A 24,583-nucleotide genomic window follows, 5' to 3' on the forward strand; every position below is an offset into this window, starting at 1 on the left:
ATAACTTTACTTATTACTTATGTGGACTTCAATGCGAAATCAGATAATGAACAATATGAAACATTATCTGATTTTATATGGCCTAAAGGTCACATAAGGAATGAAAAACAAAGAACCATGCAAATGTTCTTTACATAAATAATATTCGCTTGATAACTCCGCATTCGAATTAGCCTGATGAATTGAAGCGCTCGTCGTAAGTTAAAATCCCATTTAAAATTAATTTGCTGTGTGCGAAGACACTAACGGAGCGAATCAAACTAGCAAGAACCGAATAACAACACAGTGAAGAAAGAGGTTATCGTGCGAATAGATAAGATCTGTTAAAAATATCACCCGGCTCTACAAGGTCGCCTGTGTACATGTTTGATTCTCGGGAGCCCCACTGAGTGTCGTTTAAAGCGGAACGAACTTCTGCCAAATAGTTGTACACGCCGCTACGAGATAGCATGTGGTGAGTTGTACTAATCCGCGCGCGGAGAGTACCGTTCGTACGAAAGCTGCCTTGGCAGCGTTCGTTATACATGCCGTTGACTTCCTGAGCTGAAACCTGTTAAGATTCGCAAGTTCTTCATCCACTCTTTACACATGTTGAGGTTTATCGACGAAGATAAACAATCCTGGAGCGTCGTGGAACTAGAAATAACTCAACGAAGACGTTACAAGCTTGCCGGCGCTAAAACATTAATGAGCGAAATAATTGGCATTTGGTACTTCGCGACATGTTTAACCTGTTGCCGTTAAACTAATTTACAGTTAGCTGCGCTCTGTTTGCAGTGTAATAGCGATACAGAAACGAGACAGGTGAGGTAGGCGTGTTCAGGTGTATGAAGATTCGCGATCAACCATCCAAAATGGGAACCCTCGAAGAATTAAAAGAGGTTGTGATCCAACAAGAAGAACAAATTCATCACATGCACGAAATGCTTCGGATGAAAGACGAAGAGATCGTGTCGCTAAAGAGTTTGCTCGATAAATATCAATCTATTTTGCCTGTGATGACCTCCAACCGGTACAGCCGTAGCGGAAGACGGAAGCAAAGGGCACAAGGTATTTCGGCGGAACCTCAAAACTTGAGTACGATACAAGATCTAATACAATCCAAGTTTCCGGAATACCCGAAATCTGATGGGTAAGAAGTTGACTTTTTATTAGCCTTTAAAGATGTATTTTTATATTCTGTGAAATGGAATTTAACACGAATGAGATGGTTTATATTTGCTAATTGTTCAAAGGAGAAATTTAATAAATTTAGAATGAAAAAATAATTCCTACATTCACGATTCGTGGGTATATTAGCAACAACTTCTGACTAGTAATCTAAAGATGAAACTTAAAAAATAAACCGTGTACTCATTATTCTACAAACATGTCCACAAAAATGCAACATGATCAGTAGAAATTTGTCTCCTTTCCACCAAGGCATCACTTCTGGCCCCTGCAATTGATATAAATCCCAAATTTGCCCAACCTTAGAATACTGTTCTCGCGTTTGGCATGTTGCACCAAAAGCCTCCCCAAAAATTCTTGATGCTATCAAGAAGAAAGCAACCCCTTTAAGGGATCACTCTTCTCTCTCCCACTTACTCCGATTCCTTTTTCGTAGACACTGTCTTCTTCTTCTAGAGGTATTTTCATGAACAGTGTTCTGCATACCTAACCGCCATCATTCCTCCACTTTGCTCTAAATCCAAGTAGCTGCTACTCGATGTTCATTTGCTGCCGAGCATCAAACCTGCCGGATCAAGTGTGTTCCTCTCATTCTATCCACCTCTATACTTTTAGAACACTCTTCCCCATACATTTCTCCCCTTATGTCTAAAAACCTTCAGCTTTTCAAGAAATATGTCAACAGTTTCCCATTTTCTCTGTAACCATTTGCCTACACAACACTATTGTGGTATGTTTTTTAACATCATGTACGTGGGGGGGGGGGATGTGAAAAAATGACAGGGAAATCTTAAACTTTTTTTTTTTTTACCGGAAGGAGGACATGCAAATTATTTCATGATCTATTTAAGGCACTTTCTGTTAACTGTTCCTCAACTTCTTACTGCTCTAGTTATGCACCAAATGTGGATTCATTTAAGGTCTACACTAGCGATCAAAGATCATCTATTTATGCATTTCATAACTTAAATACAAAGTCGCGATTAACCGACATTCCGTTTTAAACATTTTTTCCTAAGTGGTCCGCAAAGTATGAGTTATGCTTCTAACTTCATTTTAACTTAAAAACCCTTGATATGGAACTTATTCTGCATTTAATATACTTTGTAATTGAACACTACATTGTATACGTATTTCGACTATGCATCACATCTCTTCTATGCTAACGAGCGGGTTTTTTTTTTTTTTTTTTTTTTATTATTCAGTAATGTTTCATTCTCCTAGATCGCTTATGAAAATTTAGGTTTTCAATTTGTGACAATCCCAGCTTTATTTTGGAAGTTTCATAGGCGTCTTTCCAACTCTTTGGTTGGATAAACCTCTCCTCAAATCCCGTACAGAACCCGAAAAACACTTTAAAATCCTTTCAATTGAAGTTTGACATGGAAATTGGAGTCTCCAGATTTTTTTTTTATTATTCATAAAACTGGTGTGAAAATACATGCAATTGAGAGCCATACAGTTAAATGGATTTGTCTGCCTATCATAGCTTCATAGAAACCTAGTGAATGCTAAGTTACTTGGCAGTGACTGGCAAATGAGCCCGACACGTGAAATTGAAGATGGAGTTGTTATACAAGAGAAAGAGATTGTAAATAATAATAACAAGGATGCCTTATTTGACTGAATTAATCTTGATCCCTTCTGAGATTTCTGTAATAATCTATTCTTTCTCCACCCCGTTGTTGCTCTACTTAGAAATAATCGGGTATGTTGTGGAAATAACAATAATACAGTTGTTTGTTATTTTGAACAGTACAAGAGCTTGTTGGAGATTATTATTATTATAACAACCTCCATGGAGTCAAAGACTCATCGTGGGAGGTCCATTGTTATACACACAGTTTATCATACCGCGCCTTAAATATATTCACTGTCTCTGCGCTCACCACACTCTCGGGCAATGCATTCCAATCACTCACCACTCTCCATGCAAAAAACCTGCTCCTCACTCCCTTGATCACAGCCTCCTTATACAGCTTCCAGGGATGACCTCTTGTTCTCCTGCTATCTTCACCCATTCTGTGCGAAGCCTCCCCGACATTAATCTGGTAATAACCTCTTAACAGCTTATGTCTCGATCATATCCCACCTCCTCCTTCTATTCACCAATTTCTGCAAATTGCATTTTGTCAATCTGTCTTCATACTCTACATTCCAAAGACCAGAAACCACCTTAGTCAACCACCTTGTTAGAGATGTGGAGAAGAAAAACGGAATAATTAAGAGAGAAATATTTCATGATACTGATACAACGCAGAAACTCTGTAGTGATGGCTTTTCATCTTCATGGTCACTGAAACTGAATAAGTAGCACTGACTGAACCCGGTAAATAAACAGATATAGTTGACTTATCAGAAGAATACTGATTACCAAACCCAATTCCTAATAACACACACAACGTCGCTTTGGATCATGCTTCAAATGCATAGCAGTCCAAAATCGCGAGAAGCAGTTTGTTAGCTTCTTGTTTGGTCGATGCTTTCTAATAATAAGCCTTATGAATAAGATATTCGACTCCTCGAAGCTACTGTGAAATAGCTGCTGTCCCTTAAATGGTTTATTAGAATATATGCAAGTGGCTTCACCACTGAGAAGCAACAATATGAACGGATTAAGCGCTAATGCCTGAATAATGTCTTGTGCAACTTCGAAAGGAGTTATTTTGTGTCATTTGTTTCTTTTCTACAATGAAGGAAATAAAGTGCGAAATAAATTTTAACAAGAAAAGACAATGGTGATTGAATAGTGAGACATTGTTAATAAGGGTGAGCATACTGTTTAAAGATTCTTAAATTTAAATAATTTTAAAAATTTTGAACTGTAGATTAAGATTGCTCCAACATTTTCTGTCATCAGTTTCAAGTTATCCCTCCCCATTTGTAAAGAACAATGACCTTTCTGCCCACAAAGTTAACTTAGCACCATCCCTTGTTTTGTCTTCCCGATAATGTAATCATTCCCTTGTACCGCTGATAAACAGCGTAGCTATTTTGGGCCATCTTTAAATAAAGACAACAAATATACTTTGGACCTACAACACAGACTTGTACTAAAACCAGTAATGCGTATGTATCGCTGTCGAAATATATTTAAACCATAGCGCTGTCCATAGCATATCGATATTATATTTACAGGAACAGTTTGAATGGATTAAATCGCGAAAATATAGTCACATACTGCACGGTCATTTTGGAAGGGTACTTGAATCCAACGGTATTCTTTACGAAGATTATCGCATAATCTAAACCTTGCAGTGAATTGTAGACGTTATTTTTTATGGAGCGGGGAGGATATTTATTATATTTTGTCCATCCAATCCTGAATTCTAATTTTTATCAACTTCTCCAAAACTTTAACCATCACTCCTGATATACTGATTTGCCTATAATTTGCTACTTCTGCTTACCTCCCTTATGCAGCGGAATTATTTTCTCTTCTTTCCACTCTAATGGAACTTTACTGGAACTGAGGCTTAAATTAAACAGCTTGGTCAGAGGAGGTGCTAATTCTCTTGCACATTTTCGTAACACATGGGCCGATATGCCATCTCACCCTATGGCAGTGTTCCCATTAAGGTTCTACAATATACTAATCACCTCTATTTCTTCCATCTATAATCTCTCATCAGTCCTATCACAACCAAGATGGTACACTTTTGCAAATGATCGCTAAGTAATTCAACTGTTTGATTTGCTTCGGTTACTTCGCTACGATCAACACTTTTTAAAGTAATCCTTTCATAGGCATTCCTCCATTTACTTGCCACATGGCGAAAGAACTTCTTGGGGATTCTTTTGGATCATCCAGCTAGCTTCCTCGTTGGCCTTCCCTACCATACAGGTCACCCTCTTTGCCTGCGCCTTATACTGCTCATGGGTATGTTGATCACTTTTTTTTTTGCACTCCCTCTACGACCTTTTCTTTATCTGCAACTCCTACTTAATAATAATAATATTCATCTATCTCACTCCTACTTGATTTATCTTTCTAACTTTGGGTATACAATCTGATACGACTTTCCTTAAACACCCCCCTTGACAACTTCCCATGCACCATCAACATCTCTCCCCTCCAAATTCTCACGCCACTTAAGTCATTCAATCGTCTTGTCACTGATAACTCATAATGTCCTTATTAGATATTTATTCTTAGCTGCAGATATTGACCAGAGTTCGGTTTAATTGGTTCGAATAATGGAATCACCTAAAAGTTTGAAGCAGTGTATAATTTTTGTTAATTGCGCATGTTCTTCGTTCAGTTCGACTGTTTCGTATGAAAAGCAGAAGTTATCGAAAGATAAACCTCTGCCAACTCGATACACGCTTAACTCACCTTAAGATGAAAAGTCCATATGAAAATCCCCTCGTCCTAAACGGAATTCGAATCCAGGTTTTTTAAAGGGAAAAATACCGCGACTTTCTTGCGATTATGAAGGAAGAAACCAGGCTACTTGGAATTAGCTTATTCCAAGGGATGGAAGTTACTAAATGCCTTTTTTCTTTAAAGCAGAATAACGATATCAATTTTGTTTTCGGTCATAAATGTCAAGGTGAACGTTTGTTTTCTTAGAAAAGTTATTTTTCTTAAAGAAAAAAATCCTTCAAGGAAGATTTATAAAACTCTTTACATGTATAAAGACTACTTTTTATGTATTCATAGAAAATAATATCTTTGTAATTTTTATTGCAAAATAATAGCTTAGTCTTGTTGTTTCTTAAGTGTTTGCATGAAAAAACTAAAAAAAAAAAGTGTTTACGTTCTTTTTTGTTTTGTTTTGTTTTGCTTCACATGTTTGGCTTTTTGGAGTGTTCAAAATTTTGTATCAGAGATTATTTTTTGCTGTTTTTCTGAAGTGAAACAATGTATTTCGTTGACTATAAGTTGTAAATAGGAATAAGACGAATGTGATGATAGGTTAATTTCTCTAACTGCTGTTACTGTTTTCTTTGTGAGATGAACGACCGGAGTTTCCTAGAGAGAGAGAGAGACCTATTACTTCCAGACTATACCGGCTATCTCACTTTCAGTTGAAAGGCTCTTATACAGGAGTCTTGAATTAAAACCAGCTTCGGACTGCATATAATGTCTAGGTGGCAAGACTATTTTACTATTACTGTTAATATCAAATTTACGGTGGTACAATTTTTAAGGGGGGGGGGAAGAGTAAAAGGAGCAAACCTCAATGCTTTCCTGGGCAATCATCCAAATTACGTACTGTGATGTACACAACTGAAGGTAGTTCTTTTTAAACCATCCCCTTGAATTAAATGCAATCTACTAAAGAAGCACTGGAAACAACCATAAAGAGATCGATGGTTAACAATCACCTGCCTTTGAGGTTCAGGAGCGTGGACTTTTTTTCTTAGGGGGGGGTAATCATTTGGGGAGGAAAGTACAGTAGTGGCCAAGAGCCAAACAAAATTTCTCTAATATACAGTGATATTTACTCTCTCCCTTAAGATTTTCTTTCCACCAAGAGAAAGTATTTTGACAACTGTTACCTAATTGTTCAGTTACTTTTCCAGTACTTACTTCGGACAGGCAGCATGGAAAATTAACTTTCATTTCTTACTCAGGACACAGATCGGGTTGTAAGCTGGCTAGTCCATTTAGAGATGGAACATTGTTATCCACAGACAAATAAATCCATACAGGGAATATTTCTACATGGCGGAGGTATGGCTTCAGTAGAATTACACATTATTCCTCTTCACTGTAGAATTCCACATTATTCATAACATGGAAGAAAAAGACAGCTATCCCTTCAAGTCATAGTCCTCTGGAGTGGACTGATTTCATACTATGAAAAAACCCTCGCACTCTCACTATGATTTACAGTTGAGACAATGTTGTTCTGATCGCAGTGGGCTGGCCAAATTATTATTTTTTCCATACAATGAAAACAACCTATGCATCATGTGAGCTTTTGCTAGAGTCTTCCAATACTTTTCGCAACGTTGTGTATGTTATGTAGTTAGCCACGGCTGTTTTGCTTATTATTTTGCATCTATTACACACATCTGTTAAATATATACGAAAATTAAGTCTAAAAGCCCTTACCAACAGATTTTTTGAAATATTTTATTTCAAATGTGTTTCACATTTTTTCTGGAAGGTGGCGACAGTACTTCAAAAACCTCTCTTCTCGACGACAATGTCAGAGGAATGTCAAAACAGCCAATTTAGTAACGCTAACTGATGTAAGAAATTATGAAACTATTAAGGATTCATCTTTCATTTGCACCTCTGAAATGTTAGTGATACTACAATATGTCAAATGATGGGGGGGGGGGATCTAGGCTAGGCCTATAGACTTTCCGATTTCTCATCGTATATTGTCAATAATAACGTCCTGGAATTATTGTTTGCGCATCTTTCAATATACTCGGCATGAAATAATTTTAATGTTGCGAGTTAGTAGTCTAATGAATGATGCTATTTTAGTACAGGCAAGATATCACTAAAGCAACCTGATTGAGTTATTTTCCCGATAATTATCCAAATCACTGCAAAAGGCAAATCGATCAACTGAATCAATTACACTTTTGCTAAAGAGCAGGTTAAAATGAACAGAGTTCTTAAATACAGGTAACCCTTGTATAACGCGGATATTAGGTTCCATAGAATTGCCGCGTTATATAAATCGCGTTATGCGAGACTCAGATCACATAGAAAAAGTAGGGTTATGTTCCGAAATCGTTTTTTTTTTTAAATTATATAAACAACGATATATCTAACAAAACTGTTAATTTTAAGGAAAGAACAACGTGTATTATTATATTAACTAAATAACTTTAATTAATACTTCCAATATTTCGGTAATGTTACATTACCATCTTCAGGGAACATAAAAATTAATGAAATGTGCACACAGGCACTAACACTGAGCAAAAATGGCTGAAGAAAACAACTGAAGTCGGTCCTAGAATCCTAAAGGGTGCCACCTAGTGAGCCAAATTGGGTATTAATCTTGGCTGATGAACATCAGTCCAAACAGCCAAGATTAATATTGTCTCGTGAATTTTTTTGCCAAGTTCAATCCTTCTACTAATTTCTTTAAACTGAATTCTTCACTATAACCACCCACCTTCTTCAATGATTGTTAAAAGTTGTCCTGTGTGTTTCCGGGCAGCTTCTACGTCTGCTAATGCTGATTCTCGCTGGATTTTAAGATTTTGCAAAGAAAAACCTTTTCAAAGTTTTCGAAACCATGCTGAGAGCTTTCTTCTGAAGAATCTTCAAGTTATTTTAAGTATTTGCAAACTTCGAGAGCTTTTTGTTTAATAAGATTTCCATCCAAAGGAATTTTCTTTTGAGTGCAATCTTCTATCCAAATCATTAAAGATTTCCCCATTTTTACCATTAAAATATCGCGTGCACGAGCAATGCGCTTTGCACTTACCGCTGACCCAGCAATAATACTTTGTCGGATTTCATGTTCATTTTGTTTGTTTGTTCGAATTGTTGATTCATTTAAATTCAAAGTCCTTGCAACAACTCTTGGTTTTTTTCCATTTTTCAACCGATCCAATATTTAAATTTTTTCTTCGAGGGGATTGAATTTTCTTTTCAGTGTTGGTTTTTTTCCCTTTCGTTGCAGTTTTAGTGGCCATTACTATAAAAATAATTTTTTTACATAAAAAAAAAAGCATTACATATGAATTATGTAACTCACCAGAAAATAACGTGCTCAACTTGAAATTAACACACTTATGATTTTTAATGCGCTTTCCTGAAAGAAACGAAGACAATTTTCAACAATAAACACTTTATACGGTAAACAATTGACGTACATGCGTGCTAAAGGGTATATTCCCCGAATATAAATTCGCTATTTATAACATGCGCAATACGGGCAGACGCAAATTTAACGAAGATAAAATTTGATTTTTAAGTCGCGCTGTGAAAAATACATGAAAAGATAAAAGATTACTTAAATTTGTAGACTGTATTTATATCGATACCGCGTTGAACAAGGATTGCTACAATTTGTAGACCGCGTTGTATAAGTACCGCGTTATACGAGGGTTACCTGTGCATATACATATATACCTTGTGGGGAAAAGTGCATGTACTAGACAAAAATAACAGAAAAACGCTGAAAAGAAGATATCGTTTCGTTGTTTTGCCGAATAACACTTGATGGGTCGGTGAATTATATTTTTACTTTTATTTCTTTGTATTATTGGTTTGGGTTTATGATAATCTCGAATGAAAAGTTGTAAACCTATTATCCATTAGTATCGTAGGTATATTAAGGGTTGGATAATCTAGAAACCAACCATGGAACGGTTGCATGCCACTTCAGGCCTCCACTTAGCAAGATGGTGATCTCGTACTGCACGAAGAAAAGCATCTGCCACCCAAAGAAATTTATAAACATTCAGGCTCTCGATGGGATTCGAACCCACAGCTGGTTGGATCAGATAAGCAACTCGTGCCAGAAAAGGAATATCGCGGTTATAAAATGCAGTAAAACTCCAAAATCCTTGTATCATTAATTTCTAAGTATTGAGACATTAAATTTATGATGCTCCTGCTTATAAAAATAGACACCATGAACGCCATTTTTCTCTTAAATGACGAAGTTTAGCAGTTGGAACGTCGGGAGATTCTGCTACATAAAGAAAAGAAAAAGTACTCCGTGCACTAATCAACTACGATTAATATTTTCGCAATTTTAGTACCTTAAAGTCTAACCTGGACTTGCCCCTCTTTTCTTTTCTAGTGTTTTACGCATGCGTATGCGTATATTCTCCGACCGATTTCTATGTTTTTGGAAAATGGAAGGTACCCGAATTACCAAGAGATATAAGCTGATTTTGAAGAAATCCTTCGCGTTGCTGTATATAAATTATATAACCATAATTAGGTATTTCAGAAAATTTCTTAAATTATGATTTGATTTTGATTGTCAAATCTAACAGGTTCTGACATTAATGATATTTAATATTATGACGGCGGGGAGACTAATGGATATCATGTCAATAATCCCAACAACTACTAAACGGCTGATGTGCTTTTTGACGACAGTCGGCGGTCTCTAAGCTCCTGACGTAAACCTAGTTGAGAAACTTCGGATATGTTAAAATTAGAATTTGAATGGAGAGTCACAAGTGAATGACCGTGAAACAAGATGACGTATCATGCACTGAAACAGCTGAAGTTTTACTTGCCCTTTATCAGTAATATTGAAACTGATGTTCCATTTCGTAATTAATCTAGTATTTCTGTATTACAAAAAAAAAAAAAAAAAATTAAACTGAAATTATCTTTAGAAACATATCATATTTTCCGGGAGATAACTAAGTTTGGGAAAAAAAAAAAAAAAAAGCAAGATAGAAAACCAGGTCTGTAAGCCTGCTGCCTCCTGAAATTGTTGTAATCGCCACTAGTGTGTATTTGGACACACACACACACACACAACACACACGCGAGGTTCACAAATTTTGTAACTTATTAATGGTAACCGTGAGCAAATGGTTAAAAGACAGAAGCCAAAGATTGCAGTCCTAGAAAAAGTGTCAGAGCACGAATTAGACAGAATTAAAAGGAAGGACGAAAATTAGTTTGAGTGCTTTGAAGATGGACTAGGACATTAAATATTGAAATCACGTGTTTTTAGCTTAGAGAAAAGTGAAGGAATGATGGACGCTGTGGTTCACATCGCTTTGAATCTTGTAACCGAAGCCGGCTCTAGATTAGATTTATAAATTTTGATATTTTTTATTACTTTAATAGTGTACTGGAGGTGATCCCCCCCCCCCCCCCGACGTCTACGGCGCCCAACTCCCGAAGTTCCGGACTGGTAGGCCGGTTCTCTTTGAATTTTGATGACTCGAATTTTGAAGACTCGACACTCAGGGTAGTCCCTGAGTTTCAAAACGTTTCAAATAACTTCACAAAAACAGCTTATCATTTTATATTATAGAGTAGACTTGTAATATGCATGTTCTCTCTGCACTCCGGCTGTTTTTCATGCTGCTTGGCTACATTTGCAACGCTTTAATAATGCGAAATGGTCCTCATTGGAAATCGGAATGTTTTAAATTAGTGAAGTACGGCAGTATCATGTATGATTTGAAAAAAAAAAAAAAAAAAAAAAAACTTGGATTATAATTATAATCCTTTTTTACATGGGGCACGCTCAATACTTCATTCCAAAGGAGTAACAAGGCAAAAATCGTTTTGGCCATCTTTAAATTTTGCACATGAATACAAGACGAGTTAGTAACTATTTATTGTTCACTATTATCATCACTCCACGGAGTAATTGAATTTCCACACTGTTCATAGGCTTCTTTACTACTAGGCAAGAGTGTAAGCGTAAATATCTGCTGCTAGAATTACTTTATAATTCACTAGACACATGTGAATTGCCTTGAATATGTAATTCAAGGTAATTCAACGATGACTTGCGTTTTCCTCACTCCCTCCAGCTGAGTTACCACTTTTAATATTCGTTATAAACATGTTTGTGATAGAATTTATATCGTGGCATTAGTATGATGCGAAGTTATATTTAGATAATAATAAATTGGAAAATTACTCGGAATATCCCTAGCCTAATTAATACATTCCCTTTTTCCAGCTCGCACTGCCTCAAACGTTGTTTTAAATGACACGGTAAACAAACTACATCTACCGGCCATTAACTGAATAGGATCGGTATTGGCAGTCGCATGCCTATATATAAATTACAAGTTTCTAAATTCAGTGACAGGTGTGTGTATGAGAAGCATGTAGTATTAGACTTGTCTTATCAACTTATGAATCGAAAACGGAAACAGAAAAAATAATTTAAATACATGCAGATACATATTTAACTATGAAAGGGGAAATATATTTAAATATCATTTTAGATATTTTTATCGGAAAATTTAAAGGAACAGTTTATATTCAAAGGCTGATTTATGGGGGGGGGAGAGTCTCTGACTGTAATATTGATGCAGATTTATGTGGAAATTAATTCTCAAGTCCGCAATGCACCTGCGCAAAAGAGCAGCCTGTATCGACCACTAGAAATAAGAAGAGCACGGGAAAATGTTATCCAACTTTTGCTAGTGACTTAACTTAGCTGTATTATTCCTGAGTAGAATCATGATGATTAATATTGAAATACAATTCGAGAGAAATAATGGATGACCGTTAAGAGTTTATCTGGGTGATGTCGACCAGCTCTTTCAGATCGAAGATCCTCTCGGTGTAGTCCTGCTGAAACAGAATAATGCAATAAGCCTTATAATTATTTAAAACTCTATACTGCATTTTCAGTATGGCGTTTAGTTTAGTTTATTATTACGATTCACATTGAATCGGAATAATAAAATTTTACGTCATTTTTCTGTAGGCTAAACCCTCTCGCCCAGTTCCATCTCATAAGTTAGATCGGCGACTGGCTTAATGAGGAATACTGCAAGTGCTTATTTAAAAATAAAATACTTTTTTGTCGTTTTTATCTTCTTTTTTTTCGCTTTATTTTTAGACGCGAATCTCAGTTATGCTCTCTTTCGAAGCTTTACAGACATCTCATTGAGTATATTTTATTACTTCAGTAATAAAATGCAACAGAATTTCTAACAAATGAAGTAAAGGATACTGCAATGGTTCCGTAACCAGTTCCTATCAAATCAAGTAAAGAATGATGCAATGTTTCTTCTAGAATTGTGTTGAAAGAGAAGCATTACATCATTGCAATGCTTCTTTCAACACAGAATTCTCGATAAGAAACTTTTTTTCTTGCTTTGACTGAATGGACTGTCTGCATCTTATAAGCTCGGGGGTTGTATAAGTTCCCAGGAGGTTGTTTACGCTTTATGATAATTTTATTATCGTTCATATTCCTACATGTTTATTATATTCTCTTATCCCTATGGTTTTACGGATTAAAAAATAGTTCTTGGGATTAATTTCGTTTGTCTTCCTTCTTTAAAGGAAGATTTGTACCCAATGCTCGTTGGGCTACTTCTATTTCATTGATGCTATATATAACTAAGATGTTTACAAATTAGAACAATGTGTATGAAGCACGATAAAGACTGCAGGGATATTCGTGCATGGGATTATGCTATCACTTTCGAAAGCGAGACGCCGTCAGTAGTTTTTCACATTCATTAGCGGAGTCAACACGTGAATTTATTCAAGCGTTGCTTGGCGTCCGAGGCCACGAGTTGCCACTGGCTCCACGTTTGGGTGGTTAGTTATAATTAGAAGTCATCCGATTTACGGAAGTCGAAACAGTGTTATTATTAATAAGGGCTGGATGGACGCCTCGGTAATGAACGGCAACGTGGGGTTGATGAATAAATAATGTTGACGTTGCTAGAGAGAAATTATTTGTAGCTCTTTTGTAGACAGGACTAGTGATCTTTAAATTTCTTCTGTCACTTGCCAGTTTGGGCGATTAATGAAATCCTGCGATGCTATGAAACTATATTTATTATCATTATTATTTACACAAGTTGAGTACGAGAAGGGGAAATAACTTTAGATAAAAGCTTAAGAAGAAATTAAACTAGCAAAAATAAATAAAATTTACAGAGTTCTGTGAATATCAAAAATGGTAAGGTGGGATGTTAATGAGGATTACTGAAAAAAATATTAATAAGAGCAATAAGGGATTTTTGTCCTGTACTTCTTTTTACTCAGCCTATGTATTTCCCACTGTTGGGTAAAGGCCTCTCCCATTGCGGGAGGGTTGGGCCTACTTCTCCCATGGTGACCCATTCCATCGTGGGAGAGTGTTTATACACTTGTATGAATGTGAAAGACAATCGCTAACACATCCTTGGCAGGATTCAAATCTGCAGTCTTTTGGCTGGAGAGCAGATACGCTAACCACTTGGCCAACTTACTTGTTTTATCACCAGGATAATCTTATAACCTGGAATTTCATATAGATATAGAAAAGTATTATAAAATGCCTGCAAAAACAGCAAGACCTGCTTTCCTGGAGACATTATTTAGGTCCCTAAAGATTTATTTATTTATTTGATGGAATGTCATCTCGTAGACCTACATGGGTGGTGCATTCCTTTTTGTTTTGTATTCCTTGCATTAAAAATAACTAAGGAAGTTCGCCAAGTAGACGCCAATCTGACTGTTTATCAACTTCCTTCTGCTAAAATAGTTCTACAGCTCTAGATTTCATACCTTCTCTACAAGTGCTTCAGCTGCGTATTTGAAAAGATGACCCTATCCAAACTCCTCGTTTGGAAAAGACCTAGGTTCGACAATTTCCTGAACTTAACACTAGATTAAGTTCATGCAAATTTGCGTGTGCGCTGAACCCATAAGAGGCTTGAGGGTACCGGTTCAAGAGAACCGGTACACACATCGCGCTATTTACAGCAAAAGTAATTTGCAATTATAATTGAACATGCTTGCATAGGCAGTGGGTCTTCCGATTAACTTCATCTGTCATCCTGGACTTCATACATGAAATATATATTAAAGCAATATGGGAGTTACAATAATTGGACAAAGAATTTTAGATTTACAGTAAATTTGCTGTCGAAGTTTGGTTGATTGATAAATTAATCTAATCTCCTGTAATCCTCTGTTAACTCAATGCACAATATTCGCTATGAAATAAACAGTAGGAAACTGAGCTACAACATTCCTCTTTGAGGAAGAAAGTAGCTAGTGTTACGGGTCTACTGAAAAATAGAATCTTAATTTTGCATGGATCAAATTTTGGTAGCTTATTTTCTTACCCAATAAATATGCAGAGGCCTACTGTGATATTCCTTGAATACTTGGAATTATTCATAAGAAAACTGCGTGCAATATTTAATGACGACATTATGTTGCAATTAAATATAACACGTCAATGATTTGCGGTGTGATTTGTGTAAAGTAATTAAAATAAGCTAGCTCCCTTTCAGAAAATAGCAATGGATAATTACTAACAGTTATGGGCACCTTCGAGAAAGTCCCAGGCCTTATCGCTAGTGGCTGGTTCATGCAATCTACCCATCTCTAACTACAAGTACAGAACTTGGTAAACTAATTTTGAATTTCGACTTTGATGTTAAATTAGGTCTCAAGCAGATAGGCTAACCTATTTTTCATTATAGGACGTCCAGTTTATAGGATTTTTCCCAGAATAGGATAACGGGAATTTGCAAATCATATTTATTATAGTCACAATAGGGACGTTTTTACACGAGGTGCACTGTCCTAAGGGATTAAAATTAAGTAGCGACTACATCCACAATAAAATACTATTAACTTACTCCTCAATACGGTTAAATACCTAAAAATGTAATTAATATTTTAAAACACGAATATCAGAATTAATTAATTTTTTTTAAGCTTCGGAACAGCCTTTATAAACGATCCCAGTTATCCAAAAGCTTAAATTCCTACATTTTAATATTTTAACAATGATTAAAACATGTCCCATTTTGTCTCCCACCTGTAACAAATGTGACTTTTGAATTGAAACGCTATTACGTAAGAAATTTCAGCAATTTTGTAATCTCGATGACGGACTGACTCAATTTATCGGATGAATTGCGCTCCTGCTCGGGTTTTGCCACTTTTGCGCAGGAACTATTAAGTGCTGTGTCAAGATCGAATTTCATAAACGGTAAACAACTACGTCGAAATCAAAGTAGTGGCGTTCGCGTGAGCACTATTTGTTAGGAAACTAGTTTTGCCATTATTTTCCAAAATTGTAAATGCTGCCTGTAAATCCGACTACGTGTCCTGAATGTCACAGTCGATTATTTTGTTTACACACGATATTATACGTACTTTGTTAAACAGCAAAGGGTGAAATTAATGGCCGCTTTTTTCTCCCTGTTATTTAATGAAAACGCAATACGGTTGCACGAAGCAAATTAAAACAAGCATTGTGTGCTAAAACATATTTTTCAAACAGATATATTATTTACCCTTCTACCATCGATTTTTTTTTTTTTAAATTTTTTTTGAAGTTTTGTGTACGCTGTTGCTTTTCTTATTTCCATAACCAGTTATTTGAGACACCATTCATTTCTCTCTTGGAACTGTCAGTAGAATGATGAAGCTTGACAGAGGATGGTTGTTAGAAATGCGTTTTCCATTTGTAAACATAATTTTATTGTCACTCTCAATTTTTTCCTGGAACCACTCCTTGCTGCAGTTGATTTGAAGTTGACAATGCGACGAATTCTTAGTATAATAATACTACTACGCATGTGCAGTTATTCTTCCACTTTAGATCAGAATGGACATTGGGAAAATATTAGGAGTTATTCATCTTCCCGACCTGTTTCTGTCGTTATATTTTTCTCTTTCTGTTTTCCTCTTACAAAGAGCATCATAATCACTGTGAGAACAACACCCTTGACCTCTTTTGAACGCTGGAATGAAAGGGATCAGTTCCTGGCTGAGCAGTGTAACAGCATCACAATCCACTTATCAACCTAACAGCAACATTAAACTAAAGGAAAAACAGACTTCCTGCATATATAAAATACACTAGAACCGTGTCAAAAATTAAACACTGATTCTAAAATTGTTTATTTATACTCCAAACTCGTAAATGTTATATCTAGCAATTAGCGTCCATGTAAACTCTTCCCAAATGCTCGTTGATCTTGTGTATTTAAGATTTTTTATTTTTAATTATAATAATAATAATAAAGAGGGAGAAAAAATTACATTTTCTCTCCCTCATTCCGGAAATGCTCGCCAACCAAAAAAAGTTTAAACAGTCAATACAAAGGTGAACTACTACTCTTAATTCAGCTTCTAAAATTTTATTGTATGAAGTAAGTACTGAAACAAACAGAATTTCTCAAAGAGTAACAGACCAATCATGCTAATCCATACAAATGGCATCCCAGTTCTGGATTTCATGGTCAACCACAGTCATCAAGAAAAAAACGTTGCAGTTTTAAATACCAAATATTTGTGATATCACACGTGCAAGGTAGAAGTTCAAGTGAAAACAATCAGTAGGTGATTCTCTGCATCCATGTTATTTTTCAGAAGCCGACTGAATTCTTCCATCAGTTCGACCAGTATTTCTTCAGGCTGCGTTTCAGTTCCGCCATCCCATCGCCGTATGCAGCTTTGTACCATTTTGTTGGCAAAACGGTTCTTTTTCCCATGCGTCGATGAGTTCGAACAACATGATCTTGAAGTTGCAGGTAGCGCTCAGCATTAATTGTGTTTTGTAGGAAGATTATTCTGTTGAAAGTTTTTCACTTGGTTATATTATAAATTAAAGATACCAAGAAATTATATACTTGGTTTAATCCTTTATCCAAGTATAAGCAAACAAAGTTTGAGCCTGAAGTATCTTTCAGGACTGGGGCAACTCGTGGCAAAGGTAGACTAACTTCTCATCACTTGCCTTAGTATCCCATAATGCAAAGTACATCTCCTTGCAGACATGCATTACTTCAAACTTATATCTCATCGCCGGGTCTGGCTCCCACTGATGAGACCTCAATAAAGGTCGAAACCGGTCTGGGTAGTAACCCTACCCATAATGCATAGCATTATACATCTCCGCAAGGAGATGTGCTTTGCATTATAGGATACTAAGACAAGTGATGAGAAGTTAGTCTACCTTTGCCACGAGTTGCCCCAGTCCTGAAAGATACTTCAGGCGCAAACTTTGTTTGCTTACACTTGGATAATGGATTAAACCAAGTATATAATTTCTTGGTATCTTTGAAGATTATTCGGATAATTCTGTCCGAAGCAATATCGCATCAATCCTTGCATTTTTTTGGATGCAGAGGAATCACAATGATTGCATGCTTGGGCTTCTTGTGTTCCCGAGATATATATTGCATTTTTTTTTTCCAGTGCAACAAGCACTTCGATCAAGTGCTTGTTGCTCTGGAGTTTCACCAAGGAAGTAATTTTAAAATATTTTCTTGTGATTAAAATGAATCACTGCTTGTTGTACCAAGAGCAAGAGCAGTACCAAGAGCTTTAAAACAAGCTCTTGGTACTGCTCTAACTATAAATGCTCAGCAAGAAGCATCACCACTTACCTGTAACGTATTTCATGACACACGTTCATTAATATCGCTGCATTATATCAGTAAATATTGACATTTAGAACTATAAAATTACCGCATGTTTTCTTGGTGATCCTATGAATTGCAAGAAAACCGATGTCCCTTTATGTACTACTACTACCAATCTGTCCGTTTATTAATCTGTATATTTACTGCACGCATTTAGATGTGTTGTGGGTACAGGAAATGTGAATAGCTTTAAGAATGAAAAGATAAATGTTATGAATGGAAGGTGGGTTAAATAATATAAATATAATTTAAAAACATAATAAAAATGTCAGCGTGTATTATTTGATATATTAATTAGGATAAACGTTTTTAATCAGCGCGCATTCTAATGTCATTACTGAAAATACATAAGAAGAAAGACTTAAATATTGCCAAACCAGAATTTATGTACTATGCACAATTGTACGCGTAAATCAGAACCTAGGTCTTTCAAGGGAGGAAAGACCTATTTGTTATCGAATTATTTCGATATCAGCAATCGGCAGGAATAGTGCCTTGTTTACTTCTGAAATATATTTCTGTGTTCAGGAGTCTATTTTCGTTGATATCGCTGCATTATACAACACGGGATTTCCTGTTGTTAATAAAGTATACTAGTCCATTGATGATTCACGAGACTCAACGTACTTTTTTGAAAACTTCCTATTTCTTTTTTTTTTTTTTTTTAATCAGTGCTTGAAACTATTTATTGCAACTTTGTTTTATAACCGAGCTTCTGCCAAACCAAAATTCACATTTTTGTTTATTACGAATATTTTGATTAGTAAAAATGCCCACATAGACAATTCTCATAAGCTTTTATTAAAAGCATCTGTAGTTTGCAAGACGTTAGCTAAATCCAATACATGAAATGGAAGATATCTTCCAAGAAGTCACGCAGCGGAAATAAAAGGAACGTGTTCAATGTCCCTTCCTTAATCACCCAAATGCTTCGTGCTGGACGCTACCCTTCCCATATATTTTATCTTCATTATTCCATTACTAGCTATTTCTTCTGCTTTTTTTTCTTCTTTAATCTGTTTTTTCAAATAAATTCCATAATCCATTGCCTTATCTCACACACACACACACACACACACACACACACACACACACACACACACACACACACACACACACACACACACAACGCGCTCCATGATTCAAATACTGTTAGACTATCCTTTTCCAAAATGCTGTAATCAAGGGTTTGGGACCAGTTGACCCAAGAACATAAAATTATTAACAAACAGTTCAATATATTCGTATAAATTTGACTTGTAGATTTAACATAATCCGTATTTTATACTGTATATATTTCAAAGTCCGTCTTTTAAATACGATGAGGTATGCGTAATACTCATAGCTGCTGAGGTCATTTTTTTTTTCTTTTCATATAACGTGGTAAAGACCACTGCTTTCACATGGCTTGTACATTTTAATTAAACAAATAAATAAATTCCAGTCCAGATTTTCTTGTGTTTATTCAAGAATGCGAAATAATCTTCACCTTTCGTATTACATGAAATTTCTATGGATTTTTTTGGGAAGCTAGATTTTCCTTTAAAACGGCAGTTCATGAACCACTTAGATGTAACGTAAGTTGCTATTAGGGTCTGCAGGTTTTTTTTTTTTTTTTAACTTAATCAAAAACTCTTCACGGTCCGTTCAACCAACACGCGGAGTAAAGTTATCGCAAAGGGTTTCACATCCAATGGAGCCTCTGTAGCTCACGTGCTAACTTGGCGACCTTTGTCTGGGACTCGGATGAGGACTTTTCACTGGTTTTATACGAAAAAAACGGAACGTTTTACTCCAGGGAAGGATTTTTTCATTCCGCAAAAACAGAAAAGCCAAAAGAACGCACAAAATTAAACATAATATACTACCCTCATCGCCTTAGTTGCCAATGACCAACTTGCATCCCTTCAAGGTCACGGTTACCGGAATCGTGGAAGAATTATTATTATTCTACTGAGCACGTGAATTGGATCGCAACCTTAGTTCCTTCGGCGTAATTTAAAATTATCGAAACATCTTCTTCGCCACGCCTGCGTATCCGAATGGTCACGGGATTTTAACCTATAGATTAAGAGAGAGAGAGAGATGGGGGGGGGGGGGCACTAAAATAATTCTCATTTCTGAGAAAAAAATGTACTTAAAATGGGATAAACACCAATTTGAAAAATTCGTTCCACTTTAAATCATTGCAAGGACATGCAACTCTACTATCAAATGTGTTTGAGGTCGGTTTATATCTTCGAGGGAAAATCCAGAGCAGAGCACCTGCAGAAAAATCAATATCATGAGCTTCACCATCCAACGTATAGGTTGTATATGGATTCCCATACATGATTTCACTTCCGCTCCTTTGTTCTTTCATGAGTTCTATACTTGAACACAGTTCATATACGTATTGCTATGCGTATGCATGTAAATAGCTAGTGAACGATGTGTATTCCAAATTTCTCTTTATTTATACCCAATGCATGCATTCAAATACTGTTAAGGAAAGTATTACGATTCAAAGGTTATGTGGCGTCTTTTAGTGAAACGTCTCGTATTTGGATTAACAAATCGCGTCGATGAAAACCTAGTCTTAACTAAAATCTTTTCCTTTCTCGAAATTGAATGAGTTCAAATAAGTGGGAAAAAATTATACCTAATACATGGATATTAAAGTTGCTTGACTTCGTTGGAAGTAAAATTTGATCCGTTTATTTTTTTTAAAGCTTATTATCCTGCCGATTATTCTAATCTCCTCTTTTTGTAAGTGAATCGTACTCCCATAAGGGTTGTAAGCCTATTCTACGTTAGTAAGAAATCCATAAATGGACCAAGCGTTATATAATTCAGAAACTCTGCTCTAGAGACCAAACTAACAACTCTTTTAAACCGCTTCGGGCCTCGAACAATAGAGTGGTGGTGGTCTCTCACCGGATGATAGAAATCACCACCTCAAGACATCCATGGCGGCAGTCGAAAACGAATGTTTTCAAATGAAAATGCTGGTCAAAGAGCGGGTGCGCTATCCACTCGTCCAACCAGGCTGGCAGTGATAAAGATGGGTGTAATTAGCGATAGTACTTAACACGTCTTTCTGGATATGAAAAGATATCTTTCCTTTCAATTACTTAATATGCTTATATAACTAAGCATGACCATTTTAAATTCATTCTTAGGTCGGCATTCAAGAATGTAAGTTTTTCCGCGCTTCTTCCCAAGCATTATTTTAGCGACTATTATGTGTACGTGTCTTAAAATCGACCCATCTATATGTCTTTTCGGTTCAGTGATGGTATCATCCAAGTTTTCCTGATGTGCAAAATGAGGTACGGTAGTTAAAAACTTGAAGAAAACAGTAACTTAATAGCATCTGACTTCAATCGCCGATGCTAATTATCCCAAACCGCTTGCGATGTGTAATGGTGGTAGCCATCGTTATTTTGTTTGCATCAGTCCTACTGCATAGTGACACGACGCGAGTGTGACGAACATACGTGGAGATAGAAACTACTCATTTATTAGTTGCCTTTTTCGACATGGAGGAAGCAAATATGAAATTGGAGATGAATTTTTTTATTCAACTTTTATATTAAATGCAGAACTGAATAGTTTTTATATGAAATAGTACAAAACTTCTGAATGAGTAGTATTTTTATACTGAAATAGTATTTAAAAAAAACATAATCACAAAACTAAGTCGAAAACCCACAAATGAGACGGTACTTTTTTTTTTTTTACTTCAGTTATTGCATTAGGAACTGAAACGTCTAAACAACGAGTGGAACCATCAAAGATACAAAAACTTAGTTGAAAGAAAAGCAAGACAAAGTTATTTTATTGTCCGTGACTACTAGGATATTCTTTTTCGGCATGGACTGCTGAAGGAATTGGCTATTGTTTGTTCATGAACAACAATCCATACCTTCAGCAATGTCTACAACTTGAATTACATTGCAAAATGGGAATAGTCGTGCAATACGAGTAAATCAATAAAGTAAGTTAAAAAAAAAAAAAAACAGCATTATACTTACTCCAAGTCTTTCTCACAAGGAAACGAACTTCTGAACAATGTTTTGTTTCAGAGCTATGAAACACTGATCATTCGCCCTATATCTTCCTCTCCCTGCACATAATTCCTTGTGACTTTGACCTCTTCAACAAAAAAAAAAAAAAAAAAAAAAAAAAAACTTCAGTGAGTAGTCGTTTTCAGCGTATTTTATACACCATAGTCCGGTCGTCTTATGTCAAAAAACAAAAGCATTCTGACTTTTATGGAATCACATATGGAAGAAAAGATTATTGATGGCAACTAATTGTACTAAGACTCTAAGCTGTAGCTTTATATAAATAAATAAAAGAAAATCTTGTTCCTTCTTTGTCTGAAATCACGCAGATTGATTACTGTTCAGTTCTTTCTTAGTTTCTGCTGTTTGCATCTTCCATTTCTCTTGACATCTGCGCTTTTGGAAACATCAGTCTGTCTTAATATGTTTATTTAACAAACATGTGATAAGACAGTGTTCAATGTCTCCGACTTTTTGCTATTAATATTCCATGTTGAACATCAAGATTGCAATAAAAAAACATCACATCATTTATAATACTTCCATTTTATCTTTTGAAAAACAAATTAGCCGATTTTGTCCAGATTAAAAATAAATAAAGGTTTAGAAAAGTTGGAAATGAATACGCGAATTTTCATTAAATTTATGTAATTCGAGTATCGAAAGAGGGAATCTAATTATGCACTATTTTCTCTCTCTCCCCCTCCTGATACGTTATTGATACTCAAAAGAACCATTTACGAATGAACAGATAAATGTGAAAAACGCTTTTTTTTTTAAATCAACAATTTCTGGTTTTTAATATACAACGGTAATGACATCTAAAATAACAATGTAATACACTTTATAAGCTTTATTTTTAAATTTTATTTAAATACCTCAATAAAGTAAGTATTGTTAACAAAAGTTACAATTGGAAAAAAAAAACAGCGTTATACTTACTTCAGGTCTTTCTCACGAGGCTTTAAGATATTCCCAGGGAATACTGAATGGTTTCTAGACGTGATTTCACGAATCCCATTCTTAGGGTGAATGATGCTAATGCTGGAATTTGTGAAGCAGGAAATATTTCTTCAAGAACATTCTTGAGTTCCATTTTCACACGCAGTTCTGTAAGCTTCTTCTGGAAATATCGGAAAACTTGTTTAAGTTGGAAAAAAGCATGATTCTATACAAGAAAACAATTGAAATGAAATGAGAATTAAAATTGAATTGTATGATTGAGAAGAAAACCATAAAGAAAATGATACACTTTTATAGCCGGAGCATGTTGCATATGAATGTTTTACACCTTTCACCTGGAGTGCCCATGAGGGTCACCAATGTGGGTACAGTATTCGATATGGCACACATGAGCAACCTGTGTGCCACATCCACGGATGTACCACTCTCTCTAGAAGAATGTCATCGACTGCTGTGTTAACAGACTGGAGAACATTTGTTAGTGGTTATTATAAATAGTCTCTGGAGAATTTGTTTTTTAAAAGTTGGAAATGCACGTTCCACTTCTAAAGCATATAACAAGGTGTGTATAATAGCTTATCCAAGGATTTCTAAACCTCTTGGGGAAAAGATTTCTAATGTGCAGGTTACATATTTATACGAATGTAATGAGATAAATGTTTTTAAACAAGAACACTGACCTGTAGGACCTTCCCGGCAGCTTTATATAAAAACTGAATATTTAAAAAATTGTTTGATTTCAACGGACTTCATATGCAAAACAGTTTTAATATGCAGTATTAAATATAAGGTTATAATAAGAATTGTAATCGCAACAAATATTTAATGTAAGAATTGAATCCGAAATGTATTCCTCAATATTTCCAAGTTAATTGAAGCGTGAGTAAAATTTTATTTCGAAAAACTAAAAGCTGTATGAACAAATTTCGGTTTATTTAAACAAAACAGAAACTCCCATTAAGCCTGCGTAGCTCAGAGGAAGTGGTGTTTGCACTCCTCAGCACTAAACCACCCGAAGATAAACTTAAGTTCAAGTCTAGTCACTGACTAGAGGAACTTTTCCTAAGGATTTTTCCGACCGGTTCCCGAGTCAATCGATCTCTGACACAGGCAAGCGGGATATTTCTTCCGGAAACTCGGGTTTTTCGTCCCGTAAACTCAAAAAAATTGATCGTAAAACACACACTATTTCAGACATTAAAAATATTCTGTTAGGGTCAGAGACACCACGAGGTGGCTGCACTTGTTGAGCCGTCTCTTCACTGCGGGCTGCTTAAATTAGTGAAAGCCTTGAGCCAGTTATCTCTAATTAGCTACCAGTGGAGATTGAATTGCCCACTCAGTCTCCAAAAGTAGATAAG

General features: G+C 35.8%; 1 protein-coding gene across 1 annotated transcript in view; it reads left to right on the top strand.

Moving 5' to 3' along the window:
* Positions 1 to 460: 460 nt before the first annotated feature.
* Positions 461 to 24,583, top strand: part of for (cGMP-dependent protein kinase for) — a 308,955-nt gene continuing 284,832 nt past the window's right edge. The window contains exon 1 of the mRNA XM_090404405.1: positions 461 to 1,132. Coding sequence (XP_090260531.1) covers positions 828 to 1,132 — 305 coding nt within the window. The 5' untranslated portion in view covers positions 461 to 827. The remainder of the gene's footprint in view (positions 1,133 to 24,583) is intronic.

The sequence above is a fragment of the Typopeltis vanoorti genome, chromosome 14 (genome assembly GCF_054136105.1).
Source record: "Typopeltis vanoorti isolate ZY-2024b chromosome 14, IOZ_Tvanoo_1.0, whole genome shotgun sequence".
Taxonomy (NCBI): Eukaryota; Metazoa; Arthropoda; class Arachnida; order Uropygi; family Thelyphonidae; genus Typopeltis; species Typopeltis vanoorti.